General features: G+C 36.8%; 1 protein-coding gene across 1 annotated transcript in view; it reads right to left on the reverse strand.

The window, feature by feature from the left end:
• Positions 1–24,559, reverse strand: part of APC (APC regulator of WNT signaling pathway) — a 67,195-nt gene that overhangs the window by 28,352 nt on the left and 14,284 nt on the right. The window contains exons 3-6 of the mRNA XM_083883893.1: positions 12,678–12,762; positions 11,559–11,760; positions 5,771–5,879; positions 4,182–4,295 (exon numbers count right to left, since the gene is read on the reverse strand). Of these exons, the coding sequence (XP_083740019.1) occupies positions 4,182–4,295; positions 5,771–5,879; positions 11,559–11,760; positions 12,678–12,762 (510 nt within the window). The remainder of the gene's footprint in view (positions 1–4,181; positions 4,296–5,770; positions 5,880–11,558; positions 11,761–12,677; positions 12,763–24,559) is intronic.

The raw sequence follows: 24,559 nt of genomic DNA on the forward strand, positions 1-24,559 counted from the left end.
CGTTTCTATCTTGTACCTAATCTGAATCAACTCTCCATGAATTCAAAGCCATTACCTCTTCTCCTATCACCATTCCCTGCTAAAAAGTTTCTTACAGGTCCCCTTTAAGCACTCAAAAGATGTGAGTCTCCCCAGAATTTCCCATAACTTGAGTTTCTTTCTCTGTAACTAGCCATGTATCCAATAAAGGGCATCAAGAAAATCTGAGTATCTTTATATATGTACCTAAACACAGGAAAAAAAAATTGTGCAGATGAAAACCATTAAATACTGCATGATTGGCCAAGTATTACTGACTGAGTCCCCTGGAGGGACAGGAATTCTACCTGCTTTTTCCAATTTTTGTCCAGAGATTTAAACATCAGATCATTCTTCTAATTAATTTTTTTCTATTACAGGGAAACTGGGGAGTTCCACTAATCAGGAGTGTATTTTATGCCAAACACTGTAGAAACAGAAAAAAGGAATGCATTTCTTGCCACAAAGGCGTAGAGCCGACTGGCAAATGGGCAAAAATCTGAGATACACAATGGAACAAGCAACAGCAATATTTTTAACTTTAGAATCTACTTGAGAAATATCACCTTTGATTTCTCTTTGTTCATACTACATTCCCATTTATTGTTCTAATTACTTGTAACTTTTATTAACATAAAATAGTTTCATGAAGTAATTTTACATTTGAAGTTACATATTATTTGGCTTTCACTGCCCCAGTAAGATGTCTAACAAAACAAATTGTCACTCCCCAATCACAGTGACAGAAGAACTATCATTATATATAGAAAGTAAAAATAAGGCATAACATTCGGTTTTAAAAATGTTGTCTGTGTTTTTTGTTTGGTTGGCTTTTTTCCAAAATAAACATATATATTAGACAAACACATTAATGGCTTCATGGCTACATACAAGACCACTGTATAAATATAACAGTCCTGAAATGTTTATCTATGTAAAACTACAGGATCTAAATTTTCTTCTACCTTTAGTGGTCTGCTGTTTTAGCAAACTTTTAAAGATCTTGGGATAAATTCTTATAAGAATGGTAATTTCATGTAAGATTTTAAGGAATTCTTAACCTCAAAAAAATAGATCCCTTTTGTTCTGACTTGAAGGAAAAATAAATTCTATGTGAACATGAATTCAATTCAATTCTTAGAATTGAAGTATTTTTTAATGTGTATTAGAGAAATTAAGTTTGTTTCTACTTATTACTAAATATATCAGCTACAGCCTTTGAAGAGTAAAAAATAAAACATACCTAAGAATGTTTTTTTTTCTTTTTCTCAAGTAAGCACTACTGTGTGAAATTATCAGCTTCAGAGAATAGTTATAAGTTTACAAGTTAGCCTAAATCATTAAGCTAGCTGAAATAAATTGCCAATGGGCTTCTTATTTATTTATCTGAACAACTGCTGGGCACGTGCTTGTGGCCAATCTTCACAGAAGACATCAACAGTGAGTTGCTGAGAGTTAAATTGCTTCAGAAGGAAACAAAGCCTCATCATGCCAGACAAAAAATGGAAGAAAGCCATTGTTTCAACGCCCATGAGAAAGGGCAGCTACAGAAAAGTACAATGACTACTTAGCCAACTGCAGGTTATCAGCTCTCTCACAGAACAATCTCCAGGACTCTTAATTCAGAGATGTCTGCAATGACAGTTCCCTCCCCTTCAGCCTACATTTTGCATAGTAATTGTGTATCCAAATCAGTTTGCATTTTTTTGTCAGAAAACACTGAGCATAAAGAAAATGGTAAGACTACTAAGTTCAATATCCTTACTAAATACAAATGTTTAATTTTGCACATTTAAACATCACAGTGAAATAATGCAGAAATTGCCCTTATGTATTTGTACATCAGTGAGCTTCTACACATTTTTGGCACTAGTCCTTGGCAGAATGAAACCAAAGGGAATTACCAGTAAAATTCACAAGAAACACATGCAGAAGTAGTTACTTTGTATTCAATAATCTTTATATCATCACAATAGGAACTGTAATTTCTGCAAATAGGTAAGTGTTACACAGATACAGAGAGAGAATGAAACAGCTTTGACAAATCCCATATCAAACATTAATTCAGGAACACATAAGGCATTTCAACATCATCTTGTCAGCATTCTCCCTCCCCCACCAAATTTAAAAGCCCCCAAACAATCAGGGAAGAAGCAAATTCAGGGTCAGCTCGATTACTTCCACGTAGTGATGTAACTACAGCCAAGTTTTATGTCTGAATAATTTATTTTGATCCCTGCCTGAGTGCATTTAGAATGCTGCCAGCAGCTTAGCCTGCCTATTTAGCTTAATTCACCTGTCTTAAGTCGCAATGCAAGATGTAACCAAAAGTATGTATTCTATTACCAGCTGTTCAAACCAGGTGGGGCAGAGTTATCTCTTCCATGACCCATCCTCTGCCCAGGGAGATACCTGCTGCTAATGGGCCATTGAGTCTCACTACATGACTGATAAAATTACATCATCCCACTGTGAGATGCTCCACCCAGAGGGAGGAGCCAAGCATTCCTGCCTGGATATAATATGAAAGTCAGGATACCAAGGCAGCTGGTTTTCCACAGGATTCCAAGAAGACTGGACTTATCTCACCACCACTGGACCTTAAGAGAAAAACCACACCCTTCTACAGGATCATTCTTCAACAGAACCACATCTGTCTCTCCAGGAGGGCTTATAATGGACTGCTACCAACACTTTGACAACAGGGTGTCAGGTTGTATTCTGACTCTGTCAGTGTTGTTTTTTTGTTTGTTTGCTTTTTTGTACTACTACATTTTTATTTTAATTTTCCTTGTAGAGAACTGTTATTTCTATTCTCATATCTTTGCCTGATAGCCCCTTAATTTCAAAATTATGATAATTCAGAGGGAGGGGTCTTACATTCTCCATTTCAAGGGCGGCTCCTGCCTTCCTTAGCAGACACATGTTTTTCCAAACCAGGACATCACATTCCTCTAACTTAAGCCTGTAACAGCAGCAGAACTTTCCTAGGAGTTTTGCCATTAAGGACCTTCTCTTGGGACAGGCTGACACAAACTACACACCTGAATCTGAATCACCCTTGCTGATAAACCTCAGTAACAGCCCTACAGCCTCCAGATCAGGACACTCTCCAAACAGACTGAACTTACATCTGTCTCAGAACATCAGCACAGACAAATCCTTACACAGCCCTTCACACATAACCTGACAGCTGCAGGGTATCTCTTTGGCCAAGTACTTTTAATGGAAAAAGTACTGAATTTTCTGAAAAGTCCTACTAGATTATTCACTTTGAAGTTTAAAGCAGCTATTCTGATTATCTCTTGTAATCAGAACAGCTGCTTTAACTTAAATGTAAAACCAAATTAGAAAGGTTTCTCATGTAGCAAAACTTTGTGTTGACTCAATCTAGGAAGGGAAACAGAGCCTAAAAAGACTTTCTATTGAAAATTCTGATTATTGTCACATTTACCATAAACCCACCAAATCTTACTAAGTTGCTTATTTAACACGGAAGTAAATGGTAAAAAATAATTCAACTTGTTGCTTTCCTGCTATGGAGGATTATTTTTTATAACTAGCAACCAAATTATTATTTAATTTTTGCACATGATTATATTCTGATTTAAACTTCCAAATGGGTGTGTCATGTTAGATATGTATATATCCTCATCAAGAATGCAAAACAACTCTTGGTGAGAGCAAACAACTTCCAGATATGTATGTGAATCACATTTTACTTGAATACCTTGTTTGAGAAGATTATCCCCTGATACATCTTTTCTGGCTAAGGAAACTTAAGAACAGTAGCTGGATTTTATTCTAAACTTACAAGCATGAAGAAACCCAGAAAAGATATGCAAAATAAAGCAGTTGCAAATGCACTGGCTTTTCTGAAGCTAAGATGGTAGAAAATTGTAAAGAAATTATCATTAAAAAGTATTTTCTCTTGAATAAATTGTCTACATCTGCTGAAACAAAAGGCTTATTACAAGAGGCAGATGAAGGTACTTTCTGCTGACCAATTATTTCCTATGTCCTGAATTCCTATTCTTTTATTCAAAAGGCTAACTAAGTGCTGTGTTTACACAGTTTAAAGATACAATTACCAATAATTTAATAAATATGCAGGAAAAGAAAAATCTTTTCCCTTGCTTTTAATGGTGAGAGACAAACTCTACCTGAGCTCGCTTCTCCATGTCTTGACAAGTGCCCAGTTGTTCTTCCATTGCAGCTCTGATTTGCCTGGCTTCATACTCCAGCTGCCTTCTGGTCATATCTGTTTGCAAGGAGAACTGAAACCAGAGTACAGGGAAGGCATTTTAGCAAGTAATATTTATCTAAACAATGTATTTCTCAGAACAAAAAGCAGAACAATTACTTTTCTACAACAAATTTCATCAACAAACAAAACATAGTATACATTCTTAAAACATGACTGCGTTATGAAAAACAAGAACACAATGATGTTCAACCAGCAGACTACACCTATGCTTTGCCAAATGATTAAATATAATAAATAAACATTGAGAAAGTATAATTCCTTACAGGAACATCTGGCTGCTACCAACAAAACTGTGATGTGTGCCATCTGAATTGGCATTTTCAAAAATACTCAGAAGTATCAAGCTACCTCACACAGAAATGGTATTCATACTGCTGGTATTTACCTTACTTCTAACTACCCTGTGAAAAGAGCACAAATGTTAAACTCAGGACCAGCAATACAGCCTAAGGGAAGGCTTTTGAACTAAATGAAATTTTGAGGCAAGGGCAAAGCTCTTCACTGATGTTGGACAATTTCTCAGTCTGTAATTAAATGAGTCTCCAAGAGCAGTCCTTCCAGAAGACTTCACCAAGGTCAATTCAGAAAGTAAAAACAAGACCATCATCTGCAAGCACCAAATGGGACCTGTGTCTGGACTAAGTAGTAATGGATCTAAATTGCAACAAAAGGCTTTTAGTGTAGATGCTACGTAATGCATCCTAATCCTAAGAGCAGCTAAATGAATCTTTATCTACGGAACAGGGGAGACAACCTTAAAACCTACAGCAGTGACACAGATACAGCTGACAGGGCTTTGAGAAAGGGTTGCACTTCCTCCTAATCTATTTAAGGAATTCTCCCTTAGTTCTGGTGCTCTGCTAAGCTCAGCTATGACTCAGTATTACTTCTGCCCACTGAAGAAGTGTTTCTGTTGTCTGTTTCCATTTCCAGAAGGCTGACTGATCCTTCATTAGGTGTGACTCTCTCAACCACACCTTCCCAATTCTCTGTGTGCAGGAATGTACTGCAAATACAGCCACATTGCTGACATCTAACAAGAAATCCTGCATTATGTGGGATATCAGACATCTTCATTATCCCAGGTAATGGTGACTTGACTATAAATCGTAATTGAAATAACAGCTGTTGTGTACATTGTCTAATAATGCCAATGTTACTCTCAAAACTAGAAAATCCACCAAACAAAAGAACAGGAGTGAACAGAGTTAAGGAAGTGTAGTGACATCCAATTATTTTGCCATAATGGCTTCTCAATGCTCCTCTGATTTCACTGACATTTATACTGATAATTATGAATTCTGATGTATAAAATTCTATGTGAAAAATGCATTATTTAGGCTAAGTTATCATTACATACTGAATGAAAAAAATTTTTTGAATGGAAGTGATAGTAGAGAATGCCATCAAATTAATAAAATACACCCAACACCAAACAGAGACTGTAGCACCAGACACCTCACCAAGCACTCAGAAGGTACTCACATTTTCAGTGAGGGGGAGACTATCAATCCTTTTAGTCAGGTTCTGAAGCTGGGCATAATACCAGTCCTTTTCTTTCTCTTCCTTCTCAAGCTCCGCAAGCAACAGAGATCTATTAAAAGCAGAAGGAGGAAGTGTCTCACCATTAACACCTCATTTCCATCTGGAGGTTTGAAGAAGGCACTAAAGAAACATTTGAGTTCAGTTCCCTAGCCCTGGCTAATCAGCCTTATCCACTTCTCTCCACTAAGAATTTCAGGTCCTCATCTGTGAGAGAGAAAAATAAACACGTTTCTCTAAAAAACCCACTTCAAAATCCAAAGCTGAGACCTTTTGTGAAAACAAAACCAGTTATTAGTCGTGTGTTAACTTTTACCCTGCTTCTTTCAAAAAGATACTTTGTACAGTGCAAACAGCGTTTAAGAAAAGGTCTGTCACAGAGGCAAGCGCAACCCTCAATCCTGTTACTGAATTGAGAATCTTCACCTTTGCACTGTCCTTTTACTCATTTGTCACCCAAAGCAAAACTATGGGTAAAGCATACAAAATAAACCATTTCTGTGAGCATCTAAAATACTTTACACTGGTATTTTCCACCAAATGTTATAGACAAGATACATTTGCAGCTGTTAAAAATATTTTAAATGGGTATCATACACATTCTGCATACCTGAGTAATAACTGAGAAAGACAAAATAAATAAATATAGAGACTACCAAGGGAAAAATCTATTTTCACATACTATTTTATTAATCTTGCATGAAATGAATTTTATATAATTCTAAATCTTATTAATATAATGAAATAACACTAATGGCTACCATATTCCTAAAAATATATATTAAAATTTTCCAGCAAAATCTGGCTAGTAGGAATAAACAGAAAACCCACTCTTTTTTAAATACAAGTTTATTATTTTTTTTCTAATGCTTTCTGAGAGTACTCTTCTTCCTTCTGATGTTTTAATATTTCTCATTAACAGAAAAAATTACAAAGTCAACACTTAGCCAGAAGACAGAAAGCTGCATACAAGTTTGCCCAATATTATTTCCCATCTCTTAACTTTTGCATCCTTCTTTGGCTGTGGCCTTTCTGAACAAGAGCATATGAACCTTTATAAAGCACACAAACACATTATGAATAATCATTGTAAGTTAATAAGAAACAATTACACAGCATACAACAGAAGTACAAGTTCTCCCAGACTATTTTGATATTGCATCATAGACATGATTTGAGAAGGTAATCCATCTTCCACACAAAACAAAGAAGAAAGAATTTTAAAATTTGTATTTTAAAGAATCTGTTTGACTAATTTCCTGCTTTAAAAATGTTTCAAGCTAATTTTGGTGATTCAACATTTATTCCATATCCAATATAAGTGGCTTGGCTTGTGTGCAAAAGGCAAATTAAGAGAGAAGATCCCTCCCTTCAACATGAGACTGGAAAACTATACACATCTAAGACTGCTAAATGTTTGTAAACATTAACAAAATGACATATCCAACAGTCGTGTTGAAACAGATTTGTTTTAATGATGCCAAGGTTTACAATAAAAATGACTGAAAAGAAGTAACAAGCAATTACTGTAATTTGGCAGGTAACTGGAGCAGTATCACAGGACAGCAGTAATTCTTCAGTCACAAGGATGTGGCTGGCAGAAATTCCTAATGTCCTTTGGACAGACTTAAGGCAAAACTAATAGATGGGGCTTGAGAAAAGCTTGTTGAGGCAGTTTTTTTTCCTTCCCACCTGCCCGTTCTCTTGCGCCATAGAGCCCTGGTGCCTAATCTCTGGCTAGAATAAAATTCTGCACAGCATCCCTTTTTACCACCTTGAGTGCCCAGGCACCAGTTGTGTCCAGACTGTGAAATAAAATTTGCAAAAGCACAATAACACAATCCTTATTAAAAGTATTTTTACTTTTGAGGACTTGCAAATGTTAAAGGACTGACTAATTCTGCCTCTGGATGTCAAAGAACTGGTAGAAGAAACTGGAGGGATTACTTTCAACTAAGTACATGTGATTAAGTTCCTCTTATGAAATGTAGGGTATTCAGTATGTGAGACAGTGTCATTCTGTCTGTCATTCAAACTGTTTTGAAATGCACTAGATACTAGATACGAGAAGCAAGAAAATAACTTAGGAACCATCAATACTGCATAAACAACATAATGTATGACCTGAGGGCAACTTTAATTAATTTAATATTGTCATTTTGTCTTCTGACGTAATGCTTCATTTGGGATTACTAGTTTGGTATCAGTGCTCTGTGAGACTTCACGTTTTAACAGTCTTTAAGCTCTCTTAGCACAAAACATGAAGGGTCTCTACAACTACAGCAGGCTGCACTTCAGCTTCCTTGAAAATAAGCAACAATAAGAAGTAGTTTTCTGTAGATGTGTCTGATAAGCTGTTCCCCCCATTAAGCACTACTCTCTGATACTATTCCAACAAGAAGTAGAGCTGCTTCCCAGCTTCATGGAGCTTCTTGGGGTTAGGAGACGATTTAAAGTGGAAGAGCTGCTACTGGTCATGAAAAACAATATGGAAAAAAACAGTGAAGTTATTCCATCTTTTTTATACCCCCAAGATGTTTACATTAGGACTTTCACAGCATCAGAGAAAATTCTGTTCTCTGTCATACCCTGTCAAGTTCACTGAGAATTCAGCAAAGTAAATGGAGAAAGCTTTTTCAACTTTACACTATTTTTATGAGTAACAAAAAGTTTTCAATTTGAACTGTTCTTCTGAAGGGTGGGTTTTTCAAAGACTTGTCTTGCGGTACTTTTGAAGATTCCAAGAACAGAGGAAGCTGAATGGATGCAGAAAACTCTTTACTTCTTTTGGAGTACTTTCTGCATAATTATGTCAGTATTACTCCTGGCTAAAAGGGAGAAGGGAAACAAACCATATGCTACTCTACTTGCATTATGTAAATTACAACTAAAATTAATACTTCCACTTCAATTGGTGGGAGATAAAATAAAATCTTGAAAAGCAGTGCTGATACTGTAAAGTTTGAGTTAAGTTTTACCAGCCAGCCAAAAAGAGATAAGCATAATGGAAAAAAGAAGCCACAAGAGAGAAAATGCTCCAAATCAACATTAAAGAAATAAAAAAGGAATGGCATAAACCAGAAGGAATAAAGAAGGCCTACAAACATTTTCATATAAAATTTCTCAGGAGACTGTCATCTTTAGTGGCAAATTACAGAATTTAAAAAGGTGAGACTATTAAATTTGCTAAATTGCCAAGGGCAAACAAACACAAAAATTAATCTGCAGTGTACTCTGAAAGATTATGTTGATATAATACTCTTACCAAGTATACCTGGAAATAGCCAGAGAAAGCAAGAGATATTTAGTGATTAGAGAATTCTAATCTGCCAATTTAAAAGCATAGTGCTACCACTGTCTGTTTTCTCTTTTCTTCTTTCATTTTTTTTTTTTACACTTTGGAGTTAGAGGAGAGCCAAGCAAATGAGATATGCACCAATAATTTCATCTTTATTCTGGTGGGTGAATCAATTGATAAAATTTTCTTCCCCTCACAAGTTCACTTTCAGTCAAGCGTGGTGGGGGGTTGACCCTGACTGGATGCCAGGCACCCAACAAATTGCTCTAAATATTTAAAGACATCATTTAGTCCTCACACAAACACTGTTGCCAGCATGTTAAAATACTGAGTGGAAATGGTCTCATGCTGCAGATTTCTGAAAAGTGTTATTTTATTCCAAATTATTTTAGGCTTGTCAAGTTCCACAAGTTCTTGAAAGTCTGTTTGAAGTGCAAAAATCCAAAACTGATTAGCAAATACATACATTTAGATACATGGAAATGTAGTAAATATGCCAAACAAGTTTAGACACAAAACACAGGAAAGTAAGTGCTTGGTTTTCTCTTAGAAATGGTAGTGATTTTAGATGCACAGTCCTATACAACCCCCCCCCAGGTTTTGATCCATTTGGCTACCCAGGGTTCTCATCAATGCCTGCATGCTTCCACACGTATCCTGAAACAGCTTAAAGAACAGAGCAGTTTTGGATTATGTGTCGTTTCACTAATAATGAAGCCAGATGTGATCTGGCCATTCCTCCATAGATCCATCTTCTCCACAGCACAAATATTTACCCCATCAGCTACGAAATTAACAGTGCCTAAGCTACTCTGAAATTAAAACATCCCTATCCCTTTTCTCCAGAGTTATTTGGAACACAGACTGGTTCACTGCCTCAGCTGTATTCACCACCAAGAAAAATGTCCATATAACTATCACCTCAGAATCCACCAGGGTGGGGAAGGATCACAGATCATAAATCAGAGCTGCTAACCATATTATAGAATTCTGACTGCTATAAATGCTGCTTATTCCAAGTGAGCAGGAGCTCACAGGAACCACACTTGAAGTTCCAACTGTATTTAAAGATTTTGGTATCATCTGTAGTAAAACACAGCACTGGAAGAATACAAACAAATGCACAGTTTGTTAAGACAGTAAATAACAGACACATCAGACTCTTGAAAAATGAGTTGAGCAAGTAGACAGGCTCCCAAATTCCTAAATATTCTTATACAGCTCCTCAAGAATCTACATTTTATGCAACAGAACAAATATCATTAGTGGTCATCCTGGCTAGGAGAAGGAAAAAAACAGAGTGGCTGCTAGAACAGCCTCAGTATGGACCCGTGGGAAGTTACCTGCATTCTGCTGATAGGACCAAAAAAAGGGGACCTAGACGTAACATCTTGGAAGAAAAGCATACTCTTTTCAGGTCTTGGCTGCAAAAATTTTGCTGAACTTTAGAGTAAATCCTTTAGAGGAGGAGTTTCTAGAGGGCTGTCCACAACCCACTCATTACTCAAGGCTTTTCTATTACGACTTCAAAATGAATTTTTTTGCTTGTTAATGTCTACTAGGCATAAAAACTGTGTTGAGGTTTATTTAGTTCTGCAGCCCACAGCTTGATATCCCATCCATTAAGTAGGACTAGATCTTTAGGAAACCCTGGCTTGCAGATGGGCTTCTGAAAACACCTAGTATTTCAGTCAGGTTTATTTTAGGAAATAAAGATGGCTTCAGTAGAAGCAGCTGCGTGTCCTTCACTTTGCATTTCCTTTGTAAGTGACTGATATAGTACTACAATTCTGTATTATGACCTCAAAGTATGTTCTTCTATAAACGGATATCATTGTCTTTCAAGAAAAGAAATTCCAGGATTTTGTCAATACAAAACATCTGATGGGAACAACATCTTGAGAATAAGAACATGCATTTTGTTTAGTGGATGCATTTGCTGAGAGAGCAGAATCACTAGGTAAATGTCTGCTAATAGTAAATAATTGATAAACCAGTTATGGTACTTAATAACCATTTCCAAAAGAGAGAAAGCGATTTCACCATCACATTGTTACAGCTTCATTTATCAACAGTAGTGAGGAGATATGAAGGTGGTTAGAATGCTCCACCCTTGCTGTTTAAATGTATTTTAGACAGTAACAACCTGCTTACCAAAATAAAAAAACCCTTCAGCCAACAAAAAGTAAAAATGAAACGCATATATGAAGAAGCAGTAGAAACTGAATGATACTTAATTTTTTAAAATACGTTTTTCTGCATGTGCATCTAAATAAAATGTAGATTCCTGGTTTCTTACCTGTCAGGGTAAATGACAGGTAAATACACCACTTTTCAAAACTATATTCATTATATGAATACTAGGTGTGTCGTAAACTTACACATTAAAATTAGAAGTCAATCCATACTGGAGGAATAAACAAATAAATTTACCTCTCTTTTTCTAGTTCTTCTAAGTAACCAGTGCTTTCTCTGCTTCCATTCATAAAGCCTCTTCTTGGAAATGACCCCATGGGGACTGGACTGCACTCCCCCGAGCGGCTGGACACAGACCCTTCCCGGCTCCCATACGAGCGCACGGACACCTTTGGCCTTAACTTCACCCCAGCGAAGCTGGTGCCTTCCAAATTCAGTTCTGGATAATAAACAACAAACAGATTTCAGAGCTAAAGGTTTCGCAGCACAAAGTTAAAAGATCATTTCCATCTTAATTTCTTACTTCCTGAATAAATCTATGGGTTTTTTTAATGAAAACATTTTGCACAGAAATGCAGCAAAAAGCCTGTGAACAGAAACAATGGATATGGTGACTTGGAGAACAGCAGTTATCTGAGCAGATGGCCAAACTGCAATCCTGGCAATCAGAACAGTGTTCCCACAAAAACCTGCCTGCCTCCTTCCCAGAGGACTTAAGAAATGGGCAGAGTTTTGCACACACATCATGTGAATTACCTTGTGGCCCACTTCTTAACAATTTCTTTTTCAGAGATCCTGTAAATCCCTCACTATCATGTAACAGATGACTCGGTTCATCACAGGGCTCTTGAACATAGATGTCCCTATGAAATTTCTGGGTCAGGGTGGGATAATGGATGTAGGCAGGGAGTTAGTGATCTGGGCTTGCTGGCACTTCCCATACAATGGGATGATACAGATTCCAGCACGTGCTATAGGGAAGGAGCCACCAATCTGCAGCATGACAGAAACAATTGCAGTAATATGACACAGAAAAGGCAGGACATGCAAAAAAGTTTAGAAAATTGGTGGAACTACACCAACATCAACTTACATGGATTCTTTTCCTGAAGAAAGAAATGTGAATTATATCAAAAGCAATTCATATGAAATCCTAGAGTAACAGTAGCAAATGTGTAAATGGAGAAGATTTTTTTTTTTGAGAATGTGTCTTAAAATGTTTAGCAAAAATGTTTAGGCACTAAGACTATGCCCAATCATTAAGGTCAGCACTGGAAAGAAGATGCAAACAACTTTGAAAATTTTATCCCAAATTAAAAAGAAATTAACCTATTTAAAACATAATTCTAGTTTTACCTTTAAGTCGCTCCAGTAAGTCAATTTGTCCAGAAGATGCTATTGCCTCATCTTCAATACTTCCTTGTAGCTGTTTCAGTACCTCCTATAAGAAATTAATCCTAATTAAGAAATCCTTACAATAATTACTCACAATGTAAATACATCCTATCTTACCCTAAAGTGCACACTCATGCAACAGCTGCTGAGACACTGATGTAAATGATGTTTCATCTGAGAAGTGATCAAGTATCATAATTTTCATTGCCATCAGATATATTCTACAATGATTCCCCCAGCAGTGTCATGATGTAAAATGTATCCTGCATAAACCTATCTGGCTGTTCAATTTATTGGATTATTTTAAGTTCTCAATGTGAATACCAGTTATTTTGAATTGAGAGAGGGAGAAATGTAAGCACAGAGAAATCAGTCAGTCTTGTAAAAATAAATTTTGGCTATGTCAATAACAGAAAAGCATCTTGACTATAAGTAATCCCTGGGATTTTTTTTTTCTTTGAGGCCTTATAACCACTGTAAATCAGCAAGAAGAACCATGTTATTCTTACAGCAAATGCTACCATTACCATGCCTGGGAGCAAAAGATTTAGGTTTCCTTTATGGCATCTATTATTTATATTATTACTACTTCTATTCACCCACCACCAGGCCCACCAGAAAGAGATGCAGATTCCTTCATGCAGCTGAAGCATCAAACCCAAGAATACTGCCCTGTGCTATTGAAACTATGAATGATAAAATTACACAGCTGAAGGAAGATAGTTCTGATGCACAAAAATAAAATCACAGTAAACAATGATTACTACATTAAAGAGGCCCGTAAGCCCCCAAGTCCCAAATGCTCATTGGCCTAAATGGAAGTAGAAAATTAAGTGCAAGTTAGTGAAAGTCTTTTAAATATCATCGTGACAGATGCATCAATAGCAAGAACAAATAAAGAAATACTAGCTACAAGGCAAAAAGCATTTACTGGAACTTAAAGTATCATTTTTCATACTGTGCCACAGAAAATATTTTTAGAATCAGCAACAGTCAGGAGATGAAAGCAACTCTGAATAATGGAAGATATTCTGTAATTTTCCTACATAGACTCTGCACACAGGATTGCACTTCTGTTCAGATCTGAAAGCTAATGAATTCTAGACAATTAAAAAAGATGTCCATACCAAAGTTTTGCTCTTTAAAGAGTCTAGCATACCTTACTATATTGGTGGGTTTTGAAGCTTACACAGAAGGTCAAAAGCTAGCTTTAAACGCATTTTTCTCTTTTCAAGACAAAAAACCCCTGACATTTACAAGAAGTCAAGATTCTTTAACAAGTGCAGTGATGAGCTTTTCTGTATTCAAAGTGGTGTTACTTATAACAAAAACAAACAAACAAACAAACAAAAACCCCACAAACAAAACCAACCAACCAAAAAAGTAAAAGGATTAGGAGTACAGAACTGTGCAGAGTTCTAGGGAAATCACCTCAAGCCCTAGACTCAGACCAAATGGTAGCAGCCCAGATGCTGCAGTCTTTGCCATGCTGCTCTGGGAAGAATAATTCTGGAGACACCAAAATTTCCAGTTTGCTGATGGAGTTAGCGTGTTTGTCCACATTCATGTCTTTGTTGGGCCAGTTTGATGCCAGACTTCCATCCTCCCACACTAGCTGTACCTGGATTCCTATCACAGGTATCTTGGAGCACGAACCAATTCTTTCTGAATCAAGCCAAGCCAGCACTTAACACCCAGGACTCCTAAAGGGCATTCACTCCATGGAACCAGACTGAAGCTATTCCAAAGACAAAACACCTGGAAATATACATTGTATGTGTGCTGCATCCTCAACACAATTCACCTACAGACCTGGTCTTACTGAACTGCCTGTTAATGTCAGCTTTGCCTTTAGGATCAGGCCTGGGGTGATAAAATCTGTACTCTTGGACAGACATCTTCCCTGTGCTTGTACTTTTAAGTATGTTCAAGGGCACCCTCATCAGCCACATGGCCCAGCCATCTCTACCTCTCGGCAAAGGCAGATAAGCAACTGATGTGGTGTTTTTCCAAGAAGGGCTCCTTGCACTTATGCAAGGGCAGATCTGCAGACAGCAGTTTTAGCCTAAAGTCTAAAAGGGCAGTGTGGATGATGTGGAATGGTCTTGAGAGAGTTTTGCACTCTTACTGGAAACATGTCAACTCAGATAAATACAGAAGTAACTAATGAATCATTTTTCTTTGAAAACAGCACTGTTTTACGAGGAAAAAACCCAAAATCTCACCTCTCCTTCTACTCCCTTTTTAGAAGCCTCTTGCTCACATGTGTGTCAACATTTGCTGTTTCAGCATGTTCAAGATACTTCACTATGTAATGAGTCTTCCTGCTCTAAGAGCCAATATGAGAAGCTAAGTGGAACTACCATCGGCTTTTTCTGCCCTATTTAATTCCATGACTGAGGTGTCCAGGCAGCAAGGGCCTGCTCCTTCTAAATACTGGCAACATTTAAACATTAGCACACTGGATCATCTTGCTCAAAATTTCTGTTTCAATTCATTACTTTATGTTTTAACTTTTAGGTTTTGTATCATTCTCTTTTTCCTCCAACAGCACATGCATTTTTCTTACGTTAGCTTTCCTGTATTTTTCTAAATTTCTTCTCTACAGTGCCATTGCTAAGGCAACAATGCCATTATGAAGCTATGACATCAACTTCAAACTCCACTGCAGTACACTTCAAAATCTAAGCTGACAATTCAACAGGCAGTTAAATAAAGGAGACAAAGGTCAGAGCAGGAGATGCAGCCCCTGAGCTACGTACTGGTGGAAAATGAGGCCATGTGCTAAAACAGCAAGTTAGGGAATTTGCAATTTTACCTGAATAAGGAACAGAGAAATTTTCTGCAATAATCCTTCTGGAAGAAACATGGCAAGTTATCTGTTACTGTGCTAATGAAAATTTTTATTTATTCCCTATTTATAATCTAAGATTCAACAGTAATGCTGTTTATATGCATACAATGCTTTAAATTAGGACTTTTCCATGATAATTTTATAGTAAATTTGATACCATGTTTGCTAAAGCATAAAATAGTCTCCAAGAGTTAGTATCTGTTTAGTTACACAAATTTCAGTACGTATTTTAGTTGTGGTTTACAGTATTATTTTAAGTAAATTCTTTACTGACTTAGGAGTGGCTTACTGAAAAAATACACAAATATAAGTCTGTAAGAAAAGGCTGCAACAATTTTTTCTGCTCTTTTAAAGAATGCAAATCAAATTATTTTAATGGTCACTTAAGTATAACCTAGTTTATCTTGTCCTGTGCAAAAGTACAAAAGAAACTTTTTGGAAATGGAGCAGGCCTTATGACTCACCATCATTTAAAAGGGTTTCTGTATTCACCGTCTCTGGACTGTGAAGTACTGAAACATTGTCTATTTTTTGTCTGGTTGGTCGGGTTTTTTTGTTTGGACTCTGTGAATATAATCCTGACATAAAACCTACTTTATGAATAGTTAAATAAAAGAGAGCAAATCTGTCAGCATGTAACTGCACAACTATGGTAAACAAAAGCACCTTAAGTTACAACAGATGCACCTGGCTAAGTGGTAAGGGTTCTTGTAAATAAAATGGTTTAAGGGCTGTGAATTTACTCTAGCTGCTAATAAGAAAGGAATCACAAAGCAATAATGCTTACAACAGCAGATTTAAAATACCAAGGAGATAAGACTTAAAGTGTATTCAATTTTTGGGAACTGTATGTATAAATATTAATACTTAAGAATATTTCAAAATATGGTATATTTAAAAAGATATTTTGATGACAATTCAGGTATGTTTGGTCTTCTGTAAACACTATTCTTCTTCCCCCACTTTTAAACATTAAGCTTTATTAATTGTATTCACTTCTGTCATAGCTATGTGTATTCAGTGAAGGCCAAAATATACAAAAACCATAATGAAAATGAAATATATGAAATGCCTGGACAGAGCACACTGGATATACTCACAGACCAGTTATGTTAGTTACCATTGTATTTACAACATTGGAGTATAAAACCAAGTTTAATTGCACAAATACAGAAAGTGTTCACAATTTCAAAGAACAATCCAACATCTATTAGAAGTGTACAGGATGGGAATATGCATATTGAATAAGAAATCACGATTAACCAAATCAGCATTTATTTTAAAATTATAGTATTTCTGACAGCATTGTTACTCATGTTTTTAACCTGGTATGCTGAAAATGTAACATAAAATTTCTAAATGTAAAGTAATTTTTGACCTCCAGTGGACCTGAATGTTGTTTCAACTACTATTTAAAGAGCAGAAAAAAAGGTAACATATATTAAAAGAACATCACTCACATTCCACAAACCCATTAAATGTCAAAAGCGTGGGGGCGGGGGGGGACACGACAGACATCCGAAAACTATTTTTTTTAGAGATAGCAGAAACTTAAGTTCAAGGTTTTACATGACCTGTCATAACTACATGGACTTGACAGTGCATTAATTCTGTCATACATGGTACAACATTCACTGAGGGGCTGAGGGAGTGCTTGAGATGCCTTGAGAGCTCACCTAGAACAGAGGGTAGACAGTGTTAGAGAAATAAAGTAGATATTCATTAAAAGGCCTTCCAAGGGCAATGCAAGAGCCCGGCCATGGCTCCACCCAAGACGGACGATGGGTCACGAGCTTTCACACTTTTATAAGTTTTGGTCCATTTCCATATTGGGGTTAATTGTCCAATGGCAGCTTCAGGTTATGAAGTCCCATCTTCCCAGACTGCTCTCCTCAATTGGCTGTTGTTTATACTTTTTGGGTCTGAGGCTGTAACAGATGTCCTTGGTTCTCGAGCTAGATAAGGATTGTTTTGTCTAACTAAGCTGTGAAGAGAACTTGCTAACACTCTATATGAAGTTATATACTAATGCAGTAAAGAATCTGGAAAATATGAAAACTAAAACTTAAGGCACTATTTGGAAGGAGCTCTTTGCTCCTACACACCTACACATTTTGGTGAATTATGCTGCTGCTTTATCAAGCTTGCTGGGAGCTCTTCTAATCGCCCCAAGTACTGCTCTGGCTGCTCAACCCTATAACCAGGTCAAAATGATAACACCACCAATGACAGCACTGCTGACGGAGGTGGAACACTGGGGCAACTCAACTTTCAACCTTGCAGAAAGAGAAAAGCATTTCTTATGTGAAATGATGTTGTTCAGTTTAATTCCCAACAATGTCATTTTCTAAAAGGAAAATATTCACCCAGAGCCACCATACTCAGGAGCTGTCACTTGCTGTAACCACTTAGAGAAGACAGTACCAAGTTTTTAGTACAAGTACACTGTCAGGTCAACTAAAGTTATGTGATTTTATGCTCAGAAAGAGGGTTGTCTAAAGTAATGGCATTAGCTATATATATCATCAGCTCAATTTCACCTAAATTCTAAAAAGAAAAGTAAAATTTTTTTTTTTTCAATTTTCCAGCCAATTTGGATCCTGGGAGAAACTTTAGAATTACAAAGCTCTAAAAATACTACTTATTGTAAAATTATAAAAATACAGATCCCCAACAATATAATGCCACTGCTGCCTCTTTGCAGATTAAATAAATTCACTGATATTTTATGTATCTGTGTTTTGTAGGATGCTAAACGACTCTTATAACCACATTCTCAGTTCATGTGAGCTTAAAAAGATGCCTGACTGCATTAGTTCATATTCACTGAATTCCCAGAAGTTCTCAGAATTCATCACTTGATATAATTTGTAAGACACAGTTCAGCTTATGACAGTTTCTTCAATTAACACATTAGAATTTATCAAATGATTAATACCCATCATTATTTTCAAAATTACTTGTATTTTGGAGGATTTAACCATTGTGCTATCTCCTGCACTATCTACCATGCTATCAGTGTTTTAATTCCCTGTGTCACTATTCTGAGGTCACACTCCACTTCATGTGCCTTCAGAACAACATTACATGTCCCCGCCCGAAAGGCTCGAGTACATGGGGCACCAAAAACCACAAAAAACATGCTGCAGATGCAAAATCCAACTAAGAGCAAGTAAAATAATTTGAGAATGAAAATGCAGGTTCACAGTAGGGGGAAAAAATCAAAATAACATATAATGTATTCCATGATTACTGCTTTCTCTTGTAAGACTTCAAAAGTTTAAGTGTTTACATACTGGGTAAGGATGTGTTGAAATTAAATGAAAACCAGGCAGATATTAAAAGGAAAATACTGGGTGAATTCACACAGCACAAGCCACAGAGGTTAAAAATTTAGCACCTATTTCACAAATATTAACATAGGCAAGGAATGCTACTGCTGAATCAATCCCTTTTCTCCCCTATTTGTTCACTCCAAACAATGCATTTGCTAAAAAAACCCCAAAACAACACTTCACATTCAGGCAAGACCAGCTATTACCATGTACAGTAAGGCTGTTAATACAGGCAGGTACATACACCAAATACGAAAAAATCAGAAAGCTAGCATGGCTACTCAAAGCACAAAACTAGATTACACCACATTGTCCATTTTTATCACACTTGTTGTGCAGAATGGGATAGATCCAAAGCTAAAAAACAGCTCCCAGTGAAAGCAGGGGCATATGTGCACCTGCTGTGCAAGGGCCTGTGGAGCAAACCCTTTGGAAGAGACCTGACTTCCAGAGTGACTTGTTCTGCTACTCTTACATTTCCAATGTTCTCCCTTAATAAGCAGGTAAAATTTCTACATCTAGCTGATCCACAGCTAACATACTAATTTCTAAAAATCTGTATTATTTCAGAATAGAAAACATGATTCAGTTACCCTGAAAGCAAAATATTTTGTTAGCTTGTATGGAATGCAACTGGATTCCGAGTGCTGTCGGTTCAGGGCTGTCTGAGGTGTGCTTCTCACAGTTCTCACTTAATTCTCCCCTATTAGCTTGGCTGTCCAAAGACAATGTTTCTGATGAGGACTGCAGTGGTGCAATTTCCAGAAGGTATGTGACCCACTCATAATGAGACCACAGTCATTCAAAGAGACAGTTTAGCTAAGAAATCCAGCAGAAGACAGTTTACTTTTAACAATGGGGAAAAAAGGTATTTTCTAGTAAAAAATGTTCAATTCTTCCTGTAGATTCAATTTCTACAAAGGAGTAACTTTCAAAAGAAATACTTCACTCATTATGCAACACTATATGCCTGAATATATAGATTAAAAAACTTCCTTTGCAGAAGTAAATTAGAAAAAAACATTATGTTATACAAGCATGTATTTTTATCCATCCTGGGAGCATTGAGCATAGTGACTTTGGAAAGCTTTTTTTGTAGAATAGGTGAAATTGTATTATAGGATGACAGACCAACTGGCAAATCAGGATGGCATTATCTGCCTAAAACCTGCCATTTCCTTAATGTTTCAATCTGCAAACCTAAATAAAATGCCTTTGTTTGTTTTTTGGGGGGTTGTTGTTTGGTTTGGGTTTTCTAAGTCTAAAAATGAGAAAGTAAAAATATACTAGGTCGTGCAAATGATTAAACTGCAATTTTTTGCAGTTTACCTCAAACACCAAGTTTGTTACTGCTACAAGTAAAAAACAGATCTGGCAGTCAAATTCACTGCAACTGACACAAACATGAATTGCACATAAATACTGTTAATTTATGCTTTTAATTTATTGATTCCTTCACAGAGCTTCCTTCTCAAAAGCAGGAAACTTATTACACAAACTCCTCACTTGTAACTGCACCTTTAGCTGCTCTTCAAAGCACTTTCAAATCCTTCCTGCATTTCCCTTTATTGATGGCTGGAAATTATGTTCCTTCTTAGTGCTCTTCAAAAGGGAACAACAAAATCCATTTTGAAGTATCAGAGAAACCAAGACAAAGCACCTCCTGTGTGCCAGACAGTGCATGGATCAAAACATGCTTTAAAAGAACTGTAAGTTCAGAGAAGAAAAACAAGCTCTGTTAAGACAGCAAAGCCTGAAGTACCACATAAACAACTCTTAAGAGCCAGGAGTACAAAAGTGTTAAAAAAACCCAAAGCCCTTAACTTTGGCCACATCATCCTGAATGCTGAAAAATCAGTCAGACAAAATGAAGTTGACTCATTAGAATTGGCTGGAAGCTGCAAGGAAACAATGCCAGGATAAGGGCAGATTCAACACAGGCACCACTTTCTGAGGTACACTCCTTGCATAGCAATGAGAAAATGAAGAGCGTTCTAGAAGGTTCTCATAATTTAGTGACACAAAGGCTAATTAAGGAGGGAAAATTCATATTCAACTGCTTCAAGTAGGAAGCAAAAAAAAGCCTTCTTTCACTACAGTCTGTATCCAGGTAAACAGGATTCTTCTCTGAAGAGCTCTAAGCGAGGCATGCACAGACAAACTTAGGATGATGGAAAACAAATGCCACAACTGAAGGATGCAGTAGAAGTGGTAACACGTCTGCAACCTCACAGCAGCAGAGTACTGACATTATAGGATGATCACAGAATCACTTAGGCTGGGAAAAATCTTCAAGATCAGCCATTAAACCCACCACAAGGTTAGTCCTACAAGAAACTATGTCCCTCAGTGCCACATCTATACATGTTTTAAATACATCCAGGGATGGTGACTCCACCACTGCCTTTGGCAGCGTGTTCCTGGGCTTGACAACTCCTTCAGTGAAACAATTTTCAGTAACATCCAATCTAAACATGCCTGGTAAAACTTCAGGCCATTTTCTTGTAGCCTGTTCCTTGTTACTTGGGAGAAGAGACCTACCCCCAACTCACCACAACCTCCTGCCAGGAAGTTGTATAGAGTGAGAAGGTCCCCCATGGGCCTCATTTTCTCCAGGATGAGCCTCCCCAGCTTCCTCAGTTGTTCCTCATATGACTTGTGCTCTGGACAAGAATCAAGAACAGAATCAAGAGCAAACACCATCCCTGACTGAGACAGACCAAACATCTTTCCAAACCAACCTCCTTCCTCCCCAACAGCAGGAACCTAGTGAGGACACACAAACAGAACTTACTATTTCTCTTGTATTTACAATTTCTGTTGTATGTCTCTCCCCAGATTCCCTCTGGGTTTGACTTGCAGACTTCCTGAAACCACATCTCCAGTGGTTCTACCTCTCATGGCAAACACATGATACAAAACAAGCTTTGTTTTGTTTCTTTTCTACACAATGTTATTTGATGCCCTTAGACCTAATAGTTAGGAAAACTACTAATTCCCTAATAACTCTCCTTATGACATTTATGATCTTTTATTAGAGCTCAACAATCTTCCCATCATGGCCCTCTCCTTCTCCTGTATCTTCACCTGAAAAGTCACATTTTATTCAATCATGTCACTTAAGGAAGATTTCCAGACCACTTGATTTTTTTGGCACCTAATACGATGAATCCTACTAGATTGTTCCTGAGGAAGTTAATCAGAACAGAACATAATACTCATCTTCTGGATCAGCATGTATTCATCCTGACACAACTATAACTATTCTGTTTCCCTATTTATGCCCAGTAATTCCCAGTATCAGACCAACTTTGTGGATCCAAACTAAGCACTAACCTGACACTACATGGAAAAGCCTTTTTATTTTCAGGTACTTAGGGTATCTCTAACACCTCTTTCTAGGCTGTTACCATATTAATTCAGTCCCCATGGTGTACATAAAGTTAAGGCCCTTTTCTAGATTCTTCTATGCTTTTGACCATGGAATTGTATTTGCCACGCATTCAATTCACTCAGTCAATATCAGAAGATTCATTTGCTACTGTTCATACTCCTATGTTCATTTTTACCACCATGAAAATCATCAGTCAAACTCTTCTACTTCACTCTTTTTTTCACATGACTCAAGACTACGTTGAAAAGAATTACAGGTAATGGCAGAAATCTCAGTAAGATACTACTGGTTTTCTAAAGCTTAAAAAAAAAGACTACTTATTCTGCACTTCATTTTCTACCTTTAAGTTGAATAATCATTATTAAAGAACCAAAACCCTTAAAATTCCAGACAGGGTCACTAAGATATTCTCAGCATAGTAGGGAAATATCCTCAAGTTCTCTATGACCAGCTGCTGTGGAGATATCACAATACTGGTTTTGGTCTGTGAAGCAACTACAATCCGCTATGTTATATATGACTTGACCTCTTAGCAGAAATAACAACTTATCACATAACTCAGATCAGTCAGAAATCAGATTGTGGAATAATGCTACTATTCTAACGTGCAACAGGATACACTAAGAAATGTGTATTGCACTACATTCAGAATTAAAATAAAACATCTCAGGTATACTGCAGTTTAGTTACTACAAGTAGCCACTAACAGTAATTCCAGATCAAATATATATATTTTAACATTCTCTTCTGAATGGTTTGCTTTCATAGTTTAACGTAATTTTTCCGTTCTGTTTACATATATATGTGCCTTGGTGAAACATTTCACTGCAGGCAATGCCAACCAAAATTCTTTTCTCCAAGGCTTAAACAAAACCAAAAACCAACCAACCAAAACCAAACAAAAAACAACAAAACAAAAACCAAAACAAAACCCACAAAAAACCAAACAAAAACCCCCAAAACAAACAAACAAGAAAGACAGACAGGACGCAGCTAAAAACACTCTCCCTTGCACATAGATGAAAAAGTGATGCTATTGAATGTAGTAAGTATCCCCAGCAAAATGTGTACCTTGGAAGAAAAACTGTAGTTAGATTTCTGAAGATGCTATTGCAAACCTGTGTATCTGCCAAAAGTATTCATCTACCACCTACCTGAAGAGGAACACACACACAGAGACATGGACATAGACACTGCATGTGCATATAGTACTTATCAATATGTTAAGCAGTGTGTACCAGAGGTCTCTGTAAATACGTTGGGATTCAAATTCTAATTTGCAAGGATATGGCTTACCACAACACATTGAACCAAAAACTGCTGTGCCAATTCGAACAGTATTTCCAAGACCTTCTATGCTTTACAAGAAGGATCAATAAACACTGGTGATCAGAGACAGCTGATCAGAATAAAACAGGTTTTTAAGGTTAAATATCAAGAAGTGGTGGCTAAGCAGACTGGAAGGCTACAAAGTGTGGTTTATCAATTTAAAAGAAAATGAGATCACCTGCTTACCTGATCAGGGAGACTATCTGATAAGTGCAGTTACTCATTCCTAAAGAGCGAATTGTCCAGTAGACATTTAAAAGGAAACCTTAAATTTAGTCAAGGGGCATAGTGGGTACAGATAGTATCTAAAATCTTGCTCCTAAAAAGGGTGTGATTAAGCCATGAGTATACCTATGCATGATGTAAAGGATCAGCACTTCCAATTTCTTTTTAACCCTTATAACTTATAGATCACAAAGCGCAGCTTCCATGTAAAAACAGTGCAAGACACTTAAGTTAATTTCTGGAATATTCTTAACATCCATCGTCTCTTTTTTTATAGACACACATAGCTAACAAGGTCCAATCTGCAATGAGCACATTTTCCAGTGTCCCTCTTCTTAAAATGAGACGAACAAGCTACTCTAGCTGCTAAATTGCTAACTTGCTGGTCAATCTGGTATTCCTGATAAGGATTTGTATATTCATTCTTTCTAATAGTCATAAAAAGATATATGTTGAATTTGAAGTTGAAATTGCAGATAAAATAAAATGCAACTAGATCATATTTAGACATACAATTACACTGTAGTTCTAATATGATATAAGCTTTCTCACAATTTTTTCGAAACCATCATGACAGAAGATGAAAACTAGGCACCGTAGCATCTCCTTTAGCATTGTTTTTACCTTTAATTCTGCTAATTTGAGTATTAATTCATCAACATCCCAAAGTTTGCACAAGACTGAAATAAATCTGGGATATTATATG

Source organism: Zosterops lateralis (assembly GCF_965231275.1).
Source record: "Zosterops lateralis genome assembly, chromosome: Z".
In the NCBI taxonomy this organism is placed as follows: Eukaryota; Metazoa; Chordata; class Aves; order Passeriformes; family Zosteropidae; genus Zosterops; species Zosterops lateralis.